The sequence below is a fragment of the Naegleria gruberi genome (genome assembly GCF_000004985.1).
Source record: "Naegleria gruberi genomic scaffold NAEGRscaffold_1, whole genome shotgun sequence".
NCBI lineage: Eukaryota > Heterolobosea > Eutetramitea > Acrasida > Naegleriidae > Naegleria > Naegleria gruberi.
This window is the reverse complement of record NW_003163326.1, coordinates 956,463-972,257: the sequence shown is the minus strand read 5'-3', so window position 1 is coordinate 972,257 and position 15,795 is coordinate 956,463. Positions and strand designations below refer to the sequence as shown.

Sequence of the window (15,795 nt, the reverse complement as noted above, 5' to 3'; positions counted from 1 at the left end):
TGATATTAATAAAAAGATTATTTGAGTTTTCTTCGAAACAACAAAAGAGTATTGCAATACCTTATTTTTTAAGAGAATTGTTTGTTGGTGTTGTACAAATGTTTATTATCATATAAGTTACCAATGCCCACCATTCATCATGTCAAATGTTACAAAAAATGTCTCAACCATCTCCACACTCATCATCTGCCAATCTTTTTCCTTCCTCTTCATCAATGAACATCTCATCATCAAACAATAATAATTTAACATCTCTCTCAAGTACCAGTAGCATTCATTACAATCTAATTTCCGGAAAACACTCCATTAAAACACTATGTAAATATCACTTTGACTTGTATTGTATTAGGAGGTGTATGCTAGGGGACAATACCATTCCATATCACAGATTAAAATCTGATGATTTAATGCTCATAGAAAATATGAGCGTTCACTCACTGAGTAGTGAAATTCTAAGTGAAAAATATGAAAAAATCAACAAGAAACAAGAAGACACACAACTCAGTGATTCCTCTTCTCAAAATCAGCAGATGCATTACCATGAATTTGGAGAGAAATTGGATTGTGATGAAAATATTACAGATAATCATCAAAATGATAGGTTGAAAGATTCAAATCCATCCATCATGATTAAACTGAATGATTTGGAAATTGGATCCTCTCCAATTTTGTTAACTTTAGAAGCTCCACATTTGGGAAATAATTTATATACAGGTATGTCTATCTAATTCAACATTCACATGTTAATACTTTGAATAATAATTAGGAGATCAATTAATAGATTTTGAACATGTTAAATTATCAATGGAACAACGTGTATTGGCCTGCATTGAGTATGGGTATTTGGATGAATTGGTTCGATTACTGGATTCAATTAAAAACAATACTTATCCAATTTCACCTAGAGTGGCTAGTGGTGGCTCTTCGTCACCATCTGGTGGTAATTCTACCAGTAGCAATTCAACATCCCTATTTGTTCCGTCAAATACTTCATTTTCTAGTGGTGGAGGAGGTGGCATACTATTTGATATTAATCAAATATTTAGAGACAAGACAAAGAATGATAGATCACTATTACATATTGCTTCAAGATTTGGTCATACTCATATTATTGAATATTTAATTGACAAGTATGGAGCTAATCCTAATATTGTTGACAAATCGGATAGTACTCCAATTTTCTTAGCAAGTGCTCATGGACACACTGATGCCTGTCATGTTCTGGCATCAAAAGGAGCTCAAGTTAATATTCGTGATGCTTATGAAAATTTTCCATTAGGTATAGCCTTGTCGGGAGGGTTTTTTGAAACAGCAGATGCTCTTATTCTGTTTGGAGCTGATGTCAATTTTAAGGGAAAGAGAGGAAATACCATTTTACACGATGCATGTGAATCGAACGATTGGCCTCGAGTTCAATTCATTCTTAAACAGCCAAATATTAACATTGCAACAAAGAACCGATTCGAGGAAAATTGTCTATTCTGCTCACTTCCATTCCCTTCATTGTTGTTCAAATTGTGTGATTGGTTCTGTAAAAATTATGCATTGGATGAGTTTCAGAGATGGATTCGATCTGATGATCAACTAGGCAAAACTCTCCTTCATATATGTGCTCAACAGGGTTATTTCATTTCGTTTTGCATTTTAATTCAATTCATACCATTAGATAGAATTCAGGCCTTTTTAAATTTCAAAGATAGAGTTAAGGGAAATACTGTTCTTCACTATACAGTCAACTTGGTTGGTAATTCCATCTCCAATGTTGTCAACTCAAATATTATTACACCAAATAGTGGAAGTGAACCAATTGATTCTGCAACTATTATTTCAACGCCAACTGTCAATAATAATTTCTCCTTCCAAAACAGTAATGAAAATGATTCAACAGGCAGTGCAGATAATAACAGCAATAGTAGCAGTGATTCTCCATCGTATTATGGAGATAATAGCAGTAATATTACTAATACACCAGTACACATTCCATTCTCTGCTTCAAAATGCTACCTGTACAATCATGATATTCCCAATGAGGCATTCTTTTGGGTTTTGATATCAAGTAATGAAATGTCTATTGATGAACAAAATAATGATGGTGATACGGGGCTTCATCTCTCATTGAAATTGAATAATCCATCAACTTCCAATCTCTTGATTACTATTGGAGGTGCCAATGTAAAAATTCAAAACAAGCAACACAAATCATGCAAGAAAGTTGCAAAAGAAATGGGAATTATCATTAATGATGATACCAAGGATTCTAATCGATTTGCTGGACTATTCAAGAAGATTACAAAAAATAGAGGAGAAAGCGGTCAAAGTAGTGGATCTGCCACTCCACACAGACAGACTTCATCTATGGATGATTTCAGTGCTGTTCTAAATGGTTCAACAGCTGGTTCCTCAGCAAGTAATAACCTGAATGGAGGAAGTAATGTTGTGAGTGGAACAATACCAACCTCAACACAATCTCAACACTTGGTAACCATTAATAATCTTACAGTGTTGCCTAGAGAACAATTGATTGCTTGGACTAATCAGTTGGGTTATAATTTAGGTGTTATTGATACTTGCTACATGAAATTATTCGATACAATTAATAACTTGACCAAATCAATTTTCAGAATGGCAAAAGCCAACAAGAATGTGTCTCTAGTGGAGTGGAATATTGGGATTTATATTTTGGAAGATGCCATTGAATCATTACAAGAATCCTTTGAAGCAGAAAGACGACTCTTTATTGAATGCTTACTTAAAAACGACTTGTTGGAAGAACATTTCAAGGAGCATGAAAAATTCATTGAAATTATTTATGAATTGCATGATGAATTCAAACAACATGGTTCTGAATTTATTCTAGAAGAATTTCTTTTATACCTCCTAGCTCACATCAATGAACACTACCTTACAACAGATAGAACTTTAGCAATGCATGTCAAGGCTTTCAGAATTGCTCCATTGCCAGAAGAAAACGAATTAATGTTAGAGTTTCTCTAGAGATTGAGATGAAAATTATTTTAACCATTTCTAAATGGTAACCAAAAATTATTGGTTCTAATTTTTTTCATTCTAAATTTAATTATATTAAATATTCAAAAAAAATGCTAAAATTACACAACTTGTCTAAAAGTCGTTTTATCGGAGAACAGCTTGGATGTACGATTATGAATAATAGAAGTTTTTCAATAGGACAAAAATTAATGGCAAAAAAGAAAAAATCAAGTAGCTTGAAAAAGAGACGATCCATAGAAGATATATTTTCTATGGATCCATTTCAAATAATTCAACAACAAGGAATAAGAGATGGACCTAGTGAGGATATGATGTATTTTGAACATCCAATTTTAGGAATGGCTCCCGAAATGCTAAAACAAGCTTTTGTCTATGAACAAGAACATCAAAACCATGACTCGGTTGCTATTAATTGGCATGAGGAAAACGATCATTTTGAATTAGTTGTAACTTGTCCAGGTTTATCAAAAAAGAGAGCTCAAGTTTCAATAGATGAAAATTGCCTGGTTGTAAAGGGTAAACTCAAACCTTTGAGTGGCATGATGGAGTCTGTGACATTTCACAGACGAGTTCCATTACCAGAAGGTGCTAAAATTGAGGCTAAACCTCACATAACAGATCTCAATGTAGAACGTTCTGAATATGATGGAGCAGAAGGTATTTGTATCATGATTAGAAAACAAGAAAGTGAATCCACTAATGACCAAGAAAATTTCGAATCATCCTTTGGTGAGGATCAGGAATTCACTGAAGAAACAACTAGAAACAGTTCAGGTTTGAAAAAATCGAAAAAGAAAAAGTCTAAATCCAAAAAGAAAACATTCGACGATGATTACATAATAGATGCACAATTTATTGAAAAATGTGCCTAATAAAACTTTTCAAAGTCAACTTCATCAAAAAAAATGAAAAGAGGAAGAGAGGAAGTTAAATCCCAACTGTTGAAAAAGGGAAACAATTCTTCATCATCGAAACAACATAACAAAGATAAGAAGAAAAAATCATCAACACAAATTAAACAACAAGAAAAACCACATAAATTGGAACCTAAAACAAAAAAGAAAAAGCATACTTCGGAGGAAAAGAATGAAAGGGATGAACAAATAACATCATCTTTTGTACTTGAAAAAGATATCGACTTAGTTGCTACTGAGGATGTAAACGACTCGGAAAAGAGATTAGGAAAGAAGGAATTGCATAAACTTGCTACTGTTAAAAGAATTATTGACACAATTTATGGCAGTGATGATACACAATTAGTAATTTTTATTTTCAACTATTTAAAATATTGTGGAAAAGAAGAGAAGGGAATTGTCTCATGTTCTATGAAAGAAATGACAACAAAACTTAAACAAATTCTACCTAGATTACATTATTTATTAAGCAAAACATTTGTTGAGCAACATTCCAAAGAGCTCAATATTACTGAAATTCAAGATGACACCATTGTTTGCAAAAAAATCGCACCATTCTTTTCCAAAAAGGATAATACAAGCCAAGAGTTTAAGGATCGATTGTTTGGACAGATTTGCTCTTCATTTGTGGGAATTTTCAATGTAAATAGTGGTGATGCATGTTTTAATATTGGCAATGTCTACTCTAATACTAATTATTTTGGTCTCGACCGTTCTAAATTTGTGGAATATATTTCTGGTTTGTTGGATAATAATGAATTATATTTGAAAAAGAAAACAAAGAATGGATTCTCAGTTTGGAATACAGACATTAAACAAAAATTATCAGCAATTCCAGAAAAGAAACATCTGGTTGGAACATCTCTAACTCATTTGGACTATTCTGACAAGCTGATAATTGTCTCTAGATTGAGCAAATTGGAAAAGAGAATTTGGAACTCATTCATGGATACAGCAGATCAATCTTCAATTTTTGTTGTTGATACAGAATGGAATTTCAATGATGAAAATGATCACGGTATCAGACTCTTACAAATATCGACATTGGATGTATGTCTTGTGTTACTAATTGATTTTAAACAGCCCATTCCTAAATTCCTTCTCGATTTCTTTCGAAGTCCAAAAATTTTGAAAATTGGTTATTCATTGAGTGGTGACATTAAAAAGGTCAATAATTGGTTGCAACATCACAAGCATGAACAATTAGTTGATTCAAACCTGCAAACCGACCTGAATGTGAACGAACATGGATGGGTTGAAGGTGATCCTCTAGTATTAGGTCTACAAAAACTATTCTCCTTCTGTGCACCAAAGATTTATCACAAATTTGAAAATAATTTAAAGTACAATGATTTGATTTGGAATCCAAAAGATATGAGGCCCTCAACATCCAAAGGAAACATAAGAATTGAATATGCTGCCCTTGATGTACTGGCAGGTTATTACTTTTTCAAACATATCTCAAATCCAGCAAGTAATCTTTTCAGAATCAAGATGCAAATTCCAAACTTTGAACAACAAATTGAGGAGAGATCTAAACGAGTGAAGGAAAATCTGATGGAATTTTTCGATTCAGGTCATCATCACTATGAGGATCACATTTCCAACAAGTACAACATTCCAATAAAGTTCAATACTCAATAGTTTTCTTGGAAGCAACAATAATGTTTTACCCGCCAAAATTTATTCAAAAAATTAGTTTTTAAAAAAATGATAAACAACTCTTTGACAATACCTGTTCGTTCTAGGCGGAGATCACACAAGAAGAAGTTGATTCTTGAAGAACAAGACTTATCGGAGGCAAGAAAGGACTTTTTAAAACATGATAAATATCAGAAAATTATAGATTCATCAATTCATAATGTGGAAGAGTTTATCAATAGAAAGGCAAGTGCTGAAGAAAATACCCACACTGAAGAGTTAATTATTGAAGAGTTACAGGATATTGCAGAAAGATTTGATAAAGGCTTGAGTAAATGTATTTCACCTGTAATCATTTTGAAAACAACAACAAGTAGGTTAAATGTCACATTTCGAATGTTAATTGTTTCGAAATAATAGACAAATTAATGGAATCATTTTTCATTAGAGATTCATATGTGGAATATGATGACGAATATGATGAATACGAGGACTATGAAGATTATGAGGAAGAAGCTCCAAAAAAAGGACAAAAATTGGACGGATTTCATGTTTGCATTTTCAGATCAGAGACAATGTTTCCAACCTTAAAAGCTCTATTGACACTAATTGCACAAAAGTATACAAACAAAGTATTTGGATTACCCGACGCCCTTAAAGAAATGACATATTCTTCACCTGGTGGAAAGAAGGCAATCGTATTTGTTTTCGAGAATACTCACAATGTACCTCAAATTGGAAAATGGTTAGAGTTGTGTTCATCATATTCTTCAAGATTTCCAATCATTAATATCTTGAGAGTGGATGAGAAGGGAGTTGATATTTTGGAAGGGATGAATGTTGATGTAAGTTAAACTATTTTTAATTGAACAAACTAATATTGTACAACAGTTGAGCAGATTTCAAATCAAAACGTTCAAAACTCAATCATTAGCAAAGCCACTATTTTTGAAATGTACCAATGATCTCTTTATTCAGAAAAATTTCAATGTTAATTTAAGACCTAGCTATGAAGTTTTGAAATTTTTAATGAACGATTTTACATCCCTCAAACATTTTTCCAACTCTCTCAAGGTAAGTTTCAATGTGATTACTGAAATTATTGAAATGGAATAGCATTTGTATACTAGACATTTCCACTATTGCCCACTCTCTATTTTTACTAGAGCTTTTTTCACATTACCAGACGAAAAATGTTTACAAATTCTCTTTTCTAAAGAGTTATTGCCACTATTGAAATCATTACCTTCTGTAAAATCGAAATTGTAAGTTAATAGCCTTATCAATGTTTGGATAAGAATGTTGTTGTTTAAAGTGGAAACAATGTTACTGAAGAAGATATAAGTCCCTGTATAACTCAATTCAGATTTTTCTTTTACATTCATCCTCTCATTGTTGAATTGATCGAAATAGCCCTGCGTTGCTTGGTTTTTAAAGAGCAAAATGTTAAACAAACCTTGGAAATAATTGGTGAAGAGAAGAATGACGATCTTGTCCTAATTATCCATCAGTCCATTATTTCTCCAAGAAGTTTCAAAGAGCAATCTTGGTTCAAGAAGATTATTACAGCACTAAAGTAAGTTAATCATATTTTTCTTTATGATGCCAACAATAATAGAGGTGATATACCAAAGGAAAACATTGTTGACTTTTTAGCTTGTTGGCAAGTCAAAATTGATGAAATAAGAAGCAACCAAGGTCTATTTGAAGAGGAATATAATACATTATCTTCCATTTTCAAAGATGTAACTATTCAAACAAGCGATACCACTGCTGAACAATTAATCAGCAGTGGTGATAGTAGTAGTTTACCGCTAGAAACAATGAATTATCTTACAAAGCAATTCCAATCCAATTCTGAATCAGCTAAGTACATGTCTGACGATGAGGAAGAATTTGATCCAAAACAACTCATTCCCAAATCTAAGACTAGTTGTTTTTGTCAACTCGAGCTCAAGCCAAGAGATAAGGTTGAGTGTAATCTTTGCAATAATGTATTCCACAAATCATGCGTTGGAGTTCACAACCCACCTTCCAAAACCTTCCACTGTAATACTTGTGTTAGAACTGAACAACAAGATACAAATTATTGTTTCTGTAGAGGTATATATGATAGCTCAAGAGATGATATGATACAGTGTGAGAGTTGTGAGATTTGGTATCACTGCAAATGTGTAGGGGAAAAGGCCACTGATTACAGTGAAAAACGAGCATTTAATTGTAAATATTGTAAAGCTTTGAAAGAGCACCAATCCGGTAAATCAGTCTCTAAAAGAAAGAAGAATACTTTTTGTAAATGTGGAGGATCTTGGAAAACCAATGAAATGGTTATGTGTGAAAGATGCAGAAATCACTATCACTTTTCATGTATTGACATTACACCAGAGGAAGTCAACACCATTATCAAGTATTATTGTGAGGGATGTTGCTCTACATACAAAGATGAAACGATTTTCAAAGGTAGAAAGCAAAAGAGAAAGTCAATTCTCTCCTCTCAGATCGATACAGCAGAAACATCAGAACAAATCTCTCAAGAAACATGGAAGAAGGTCCAAAGCAAGCTCAAAACTCTATTTACGGACATGTTTACAAGTCCTTCTACGATATATCAAACCGAATTCATTTCCATCAATACGAAAGAATATTCGAAAAGGCCATGGATCGAAAAGTTGGTGCTCAATGAATTATTTTTCATTCAACCTATGAAAGGACAATCTCTCAATCAATTCATCAGACCTCTCACAAAGAGGGAAGGCTATGAGTACAATCTAGCCTTTTACCATCCAACTCTATTCCTATGTGACAATACAAAAGAAAAACATGAAACACCAGACTTGTACATGGCAAAAAACACCTTGGAACAATGTAAAATGAATGTAAGGTATGAAATTGAAGTGGCTGAATGGTTGGAGAGATTTGCACAAATGAAAAAAGCAAAGAAGGATGATTCTAAACTACAATCTCTATTCAATGTTCAGGTGCGAGCTCTTTGCTTTAGAGATTTGATTGAAATATCTAACCCAGGAACCATTAAACGAAAACTATAATCCTGGATGGAGGAAATATTGACAGGAGAGCCTTCACATGGATTTATGTAATAGCTCAGGTTTCAACTTGGATTTATTAATTTATTAGAAAGGGTGGGTAAAAAATTAAAATTTTAATTAAATGGTATAATTGTCAACCTTTTCTTCAAAACAATGTTCAGCAACAATAACCTTTGGTTTGTAAGTATCGTTTTCGTAATATTCAATGTGTTTGATGTTCAAGACAACTTTGGAACCTTCCATAATATCATTTGGAGATCTATTTTCCTTCATTTTCTTAGTAAGGGCAGGCCATCCAAGCATATCCATTGATGATTTTTCAGTTTCGGGAAGAATGCCAGACAATAGCTCTATCATTTTCACTTCGTCAAATTCAACCAAGTGAAGAGAAATTGTTTTATCCATAGATGGGATGTAAACAGAGCTCATACCCTTTCTCTTTTTAACAACCTTACCAATCACCTTATTGGATTGCTTTTGATTGCTATTATTGACCGATTGATTCTTATTTTTTGATGTTGCCAAATCTCTCTTTTTCTTATCCATCATTAGTTGAGTTTCCAAAATATCCTTTTCAAATGATTGAATTTCTGTACAAATATTCTTAATTTCCTTATCTGAATAGATAGGCTCCTTGCTATTGTTCAGTAATGAGTTATATTGGATGTGGGTAACCAAATCAGCATACCTTCTCATAGGAGAAGTAAATCTATAGTATGAATTGGATTGTGGGAATAGATTTTGTATATCTACTTGCTTGATGTGAGCAGCCAAGACACTATTGGCAATACTCATAATAATTGCAACAGTATCGTGAGCAGGAGTTGATTTTGTTTTGGAAATTAACCCCAAATTCAAACTCTTATCTACATTGATTGAAATATGAAGCATTTCTATCAGCAATTGATGAGATTGATCCATATCAGTTGACTTGTTGCCCATCTTTTTCTTTACAAATTGATTGAAGAGTGAGTCTACAGTGTTATAAGTGAATATTTCAACCTTTGGAAGAATGGATTTGTAAAATTCATACTTGTCCAATTTAAGTTCTGAGCCACTCTTTATAAGACTGAGTTCAAGAGTGAACCCTAGGTTTTCTCTCTCTGGTGAAAGCGTGATAGCTCTGATAGCACAAGGATGCAACATTAAACGGACACCATTCTTTCCATAGATTGTTTTAACTCTGGAACGAGATTCTGTTTCAAGGGCATCATTCTTAGTAATAAATGAGGAAACATCACAAACATGAATATAAATCTTATATCCATTCACAGTCTTTTCAATACTGACAGCATCATCGTATGCCTGTGTAGAAATATCGTCAATAGCAATACATTTCAATTTTCTTAAGTCTCTTCTCGAAATATTTTCCTTTTCCTTTTCAATCAATGAAGTAACTTGTTTGAGCATGATTTGAGAAGCACTTTCAACTTGGTTTGGGAATGGCTTGACTATCGATGGGAGATTTTTTACATTTTCAAAATCTGGGTCCATACTCTCTTCCATGAGATTTGAAGACTTTTCAAAATGCATATGACCAACAGCATGTAGAAATTGGGCAGCTCCACGTCTATTCTTTGGATATCTGAAAGATTCTAAAATTGATTCAATGATAGTCTTGTTTTTAGAGTTCAAAAAGTTGGAAAGGATGAAAAACTCCATTTTTCTCAAAAGTGGCACATCAATAATTGGATCCCATTTAGTATGAAGATTCGCATTGAGAAGCTGTGAATTGTTTTCTATTTGACCATTCTTTTGTTTCAAGTCATTAATTTCCTGAATACGCTTCTTAGCTCTCCTTATAAAATCTTTAACTCTAATCTGACTAGAATCTGTTTCAATAACAATATACTTGTTGGATCTTGTATCATATTTGAAACATCCAGAATTTTCAAATAAATAAAAAGCAATATATCTGGTAATCATACTTTGAATTTCAAATAATTCATTCGATAATGTTGATGATGAAAATTTCTTTCCAGATGTAAATCCTTCAATTAATAGATTTTCCAATCTTAGTTCAAAATCTGCTTGATAGGTTTCATCCAATACCATATAATTAGCCTTTTCTCTAATTTCTCGTAAATCATTCAAAGTAGTCAACATGTTTGACCACTTTTCTATAATGACAACATCCTTGTTTTTAACATTTGTAAAATTCTCTTGATAAATAACAGATTCATGTTCATCCAACAAGCCTAATTTGATGGTTTTACTACTCTTATCAAAATATTCAACAATAAATCCTTCAATTAAATTGTCATCCATAAAATCATCATCCCTGTCTTCCTTGTCGGATTGTAAATTATTATTGGAGATGATACTATAGAATTTGCAATTATTATTATTACTAGCCATGGTGATAGAGTTATTAATGAAGGAAGGAACACTTTTCCATGTTGATATATTGTTGTGAAGAGATGAAATGGTTCCTGAAAGTCTGGAAGCAGTAACCCGATGATGGTTTTTCTTCATCAACAACGAACACAGGTTTCTTCCACTGCTTGTGTTCTTCATTTTTAAAAATAATTTTATTAATATTCATATTTATAGTTTTTGAATTACAAACAAACGTTAAATAGAAATAGTGCATGAAATTGTTTTAAATAATCTACTTATTTCACTTGTGCCAACCTTAACACCTTCCTCTTGAACATGACAAGTTCATCAGTATCAAGTTCTCCTTAGAAAATAATAATAATTCTAATAATTCTGATCAACAGCTTATTAAAAAACGCTTGACGCTATATGGGAGTAAAGATACAAAAAATGACCTCATCAGCTACCACGCCAGACTATGAAGGTGCATACAAACTTGTACATGAACAAATGCAAGCTTTGGATAAGAATTTGTTCTATCACTCCATAAATCACACTTTTGAAGATGTTATTGGTTATTCTATTAAATTGGCACAAGAAGAAGGTCTCAACGAGGAAGATACATTAATTTTGTAGGTTTTTTTAAACTGTTAAGAGCAGCTGACAATATTCTTCCTCCGATAATAATACAATTAAATAGAAAAACTGCTGCCTTGTTCCATGATACTGGATATCTCGATCAATATCCAAAGAATGAACCTTTTGGAGCAGATAGAGCTCGTAAATATTTGCCACAATTTGGTTACACTCAAGATCAAATAGATAGAATTTGTAAATGTATTATGGCTACACAAGTACCACAAAATCCAGGTGATTGTTTATTGTGCCAAATTATTTGTGATGCCGATTTAGCTCATTTAGGAACTGATCTTTACTTTTTGAAATCCGAATCATTAAGACTTGAATTAGAAAGGGTAAACAAAAAACCATTCCCACCAAGAGAATGGCACATTTCTAATTTGGATTTCCTTACAAAGCATACATACTTTACAAAATCGGCCAAAAAAACTCTTCAGCCTGTTAAGGAACAAAATTATATCCTAAATCAAAAATTAGTGTTTGGAAATGACTCTAAATAAATCCATAGTTGTGTAACAATTTCTCATAATGTACAATTACAAATTGTGGGCTGGATAAGATGCCCTGTTAAGAGAGGAAGCTATTATTTCCACTGGAATGTCTTCAACAGATGAATCAGTTTTTTCATCATGCTCAGACTCTTCATCACTATGTTGATAAAAGTGGCGTTCATCAATTAAAACACTACTCTTGTTCTTCTTCACTCTTGTACTACTTGTCACATGAACAAGGAATGAATTATTGCCACTAATACCACTTCCATTTGAAGAACCAGAACTTGCAACATTGAATCTAGCATGTTTCTTATTGGCATTTGAATAATAATATCCATTTCCTTCATCCCTATTTCCCATAGCTCCATATTGTAAAATTCCTCTCGTGGTGGAAGAGGAATCCAATGCCCTCTCTACACTCGAATCTGTTTGATAATCGTCTTCATAGTCATCCTCAGTATTGATGGCAGAACTCTTGTTAGATGATCTCGGAATTAGAATACTCAATAAATTCCTTCTCAGTCTCCTCTTTCTTTGACTCCTCATTTGTGAATGTCCAACACAGAATCTACACAAATTGGTAAAGAAGATGGTCATGGAAACAAGGACAAGAAAAAGCAAACAACCACCCACACCAATCACACCCAAACCAACAATGGTGTAAAAATGTACAAGATTGGTCTTGTCAAATGAAACATTCTTTGGATTACTCTCATCATAAAAGCAAGAAACCTGTTGATTGAGTGTGTAATTGGAGTGCGTTGATACTTTAGGGAAGGGAATCGTACTTGCATGAATGATTTGTTGTCCACTTTGTGAAGGAATAATGGTGAAAGAGACTGTATAAGTACATTCAATAGGAGAACTCTTCTCATTGATGAGTTTCTGAGAATTTACTATTGTTGATTGATGATGACGAACAGAATTAGACGAAGAACTGGTGAATGTTGCACTTGTTTGTTGTGGTGTTGTTGTGGATGTAGCCGAGGTGGTGACACATTGTAGTTTCGATAAAATTGTACATTGTGTTGGAGTTGTAATATTATCACTCGGAGAAGTAACAAAAACAATCAAGCCTACAATCAACGTTGCAAGAGCAGGCAATAAACAAATTCCAATACAAATACCATGCAGCAGTAATTTGAGAGGAGAAACATTCTTGAAGAGGAGTCTCGAGAGGTCTCTCTTTGTAAATCTCATTCCGAACAACAACAAGCGTGATGAAGATGGGAGTTGTATTTGTTGTGGAAAGGATTCTGATGTTCGGAAAACAACTTTGGTTCTTTTTTTTAACGTTAACTTTGTGTGAATCAAAGTCATGATCAAAATAAGCCTCAATAAATTTCATTTTCTACCCGTACTACTTCATGATATTTCATAATTATTAATACATTTCTAATATTTCACATAATGTATTTCTCTATTTTGTTAAGCCAAAAAGGAGTAAAAAATAGCTTTTAGATCCTTCCAAACCTCACTTATTTTAGCTACAACAAACCATGAATGGAAAACATTACAGCAAAAAAGTTAAATGAACCCTCCACCAACAAAAGCATCTTTGGATTGTGGATAAGGAAGCGAAACTCCTTATTCCCAATCCTCGCAGCCATTGTTTGCATGTTTTGTGTTGTTGTTATTTTCGCCTCAGCACAAAAGAAAAACCTCTAGTTCTAGTATTTGGTAATGCCCTTCTTTTCGTTGAGAAGTACAAAGTCCTCCTCCTCGCTTAATACATCTTGTGAGGATGAGCTCTCCAACAAAAGTAAGGAAAAGCCTTCATCCCTCAAAACAAGCAAAATATTCACTCCTCCTTCAACGTCACCAAAATCTAGTAAACAGTTACCATCATCTAAAAAGACGGAAGAACATGAGGATGAGGATATTGTTAATATTGAACCAACACCACTTCATCCCTATTTACAAACCCCTAGGAGAAGTTCGAGAACCAGTAGTTTGAAAACATCAACACCAGTACCAAAGCTCTCCTCTTCATTCTCTCCAACCAACAAGTACATTTCAAACATTCATCAATACACTAGGAAACGTTCAAATTCCATGGATGCGACAGAGTTGGCAAAAACACTCAATGTCTATAATGCAATGAAGGAGAAGCAGCATGACGAAGAAAAGAGGAGACAATTATTATCCAGTGAGGTTGATTCATCTATTGATTCTACACCATCATCGTCGCTCTCTTTTTGTCCTTTTAGTGGTGCTACCAACAAATCCAAACCAATTTCAGACACAATTAGTCTTCTCCATTTTGAATCCTCTAGTTCTTCTGACCAATCTTCAGATGAAGAAAAACAGAACCTTAATATTTCTAGTGATGACGAGCATAAGCTAAACGGCTCCTCTCCAACAAGGAAACATGCAGACGAAAGAAACAGTCCAAGTTCCTCACCCTACAATAGCAGTGAGGATGAGAGTAAAAAAATACAACATTCCGTAGGGGTAGATAACAATAACCTCTCTAGAAAGGAGTTTAAAAAATTACCTCACCTTAGAAAACGTGTTGCGAGAAATTCTTTAAAATCCCAATTAGAAATGAGTAAGGAGAAGGAAGCCTTAGAGTTGGAAAAGGAAGCTAAAAAATAGTAAGTTATTTTCCTATATTAACAGTTGGATAATTATTGCAATTGCAGTGCCTCTAGAAGTTTGACTAGATGGAAACCTGATTATGATTCCGCAGGTGCTGCCTATGAAAAAGCAGCAGCAATTTTCAAGGCTTTGAAACAGCCAGCAAAAGCCATTTCTTGTTATACAAATTGTGGTGATTGTTTCTACAAGTGTGGAATGTAAGTTATTCATTCTTATTGATGTTGTAATTTGACTGCTATTAATCGACCAAAATCTAAAACAGATACTACAAATCAGGACAAGGTTTTGAGAATGCAGCAAATATTTGTAAAGACACTAAAGATTTCGGTATGGCAGTTGAATTGTACACTAAAGCATCAAATTCTTATTTGGATGATGGTAAGGGTAATAGAGCTGGAGAGGCCCTCACCAAGGCAGCTAAAATGTTAGCAGATAACGGAAATATCCCACAAGCTATCGAGCTTTACAAGAGTGCTGTTGAAAGCTTATCTATGGGAGGAACATATCATAATGCCATGTCGACGTATAGAGGCTACAATGACTTTTTGATCAGAAATTCTCAATGGGAAGAGGCAATTTCAAATTGTTTGGAAATGATTGTTGGATACAAGGCCCTCACACAACATGATAATGTCAACAAAACCTGTACATCAATTATCCTCATTTGCCTTAAAATGGACGATTACGTAAGAGCTGATGAGTATCATAAAAAGTTCCAATCAGAACACAATTCTTATGGAACATCAAAGGAGAGCGATATCAGTGAAGACTTTTTGGATGCATTCGAGAGGATGGATAGTACTGCTTTGGAAACTGCTAAGCAAAATCATCACCTCAAATACTTGGAAGCAACAGTTTACAAGATGGTGTCAAAATTAACACTCTCTGGAGGAATTGAATTATCTTCCCAAACCAGAAAACCAAGACAACCAAAACCAGTAGATGCTAAAAAGAAGAGTCTTTTGAGTCATGATGAAAATTCAGAAGAAGACTCAGATTCAGGCGATGAGCAGCAACCTGTTGAAGAAGATAATGCCGATGATGCTTTTGATCCAACTGATTTGACTTAGACTATAAACTAATTTATTGTTGCAACACGCCAAAGTGACTAATTCCAAAAACCCGATTTAG

The 15,795-nt window shown here is 33.6% G+C and overlaps 4 protein-coding genes across 4 annotated transcripts; 2 read left to right on the top strand and 2 right to left on the bottom strand.

Moving 5' to 3' along the window:
* Positions 1-158: 158 nt before the first annotated feature.
* On the top strand, positions 159-8,247 carry NAEGRDRAFT_61447 (uncharacterized protein; the record flags this gene model as incomplete). The annotated part of the gene is made up of 12 exons (XM_002683478.1): positions 159-714; positions 782-2,984; positions 3,173-3,808; positions 3,923-4,973; positions 5,007-5,533; positions 5,672-5,937; positions 5,985-6,409; positions 6,456-6,638; positions 6,681-6,829; positions 6,880-7,140; positions 7,183-8,113; positions 8,158-8,247. The coding sequence occupies 12 exons, from the start codon at positions 159-161 to the stop codon at positions 8,245-8,247; spliced, it is 7,278 nt and encodes a 2,425-aa protein (XP_002683524.1).
* Positions 8,248-8,728: 481 nt separating this feature from the next.
* NAEGRDRAFT_45159 (uncharacterized protein) lies at positions 8,729-10,969 on the bottom strand (the record flags this gene model as incomplete). The annotated part of the gene is made up of 1 exon (XM_002683161.1): positions 8,729-10,969. The coding sequence occupies one exon, from the start codon at positions 10,967-10,969 to the stop codon at positions 8,729-8,731; it is 2,241 nt and encodes a 746-aa protein (XP_002683207.1).
* An 817-nt stretch (positions 10,970-11,786) lies between these two features.
* NAEGRDRAFT_56515 (uncharacterized protein) lies at positions 11,787-13,383 on the bottom strand (the record flags this gene model as incomplete). Its single annotated transcript, XM_002683160.1, has 1 exon — positions 11,787-13,383. One exon carries the CDS (start codon positions 13,381-13,383, stop codon positions 12,106-12,108), a length of 1,278 nt encoding a protein of 425 aa, XP_002683206.1. The 3' UTR covers positions 11,787-12,105.
* A 1,335-nt stretch (positions 13,384-14,718) lies between these two features.
* Positions 14,719-15,734, top strand: NAEGRDRAFT_29148 (uncharacterized protein; the record flags this gene model as incomplete). Its single annotated transcript, XM_002683477.1, has 2 exons — positions 14,719-14,861; positions 14,927-15,734. Coding segments are annotated over 2 exons (951 nt in total), but the record flags the coding sequence as incomplete, so codon positions are not given.
* Positions 15,735-15,795: the final 61 nt, after the last annotated feature.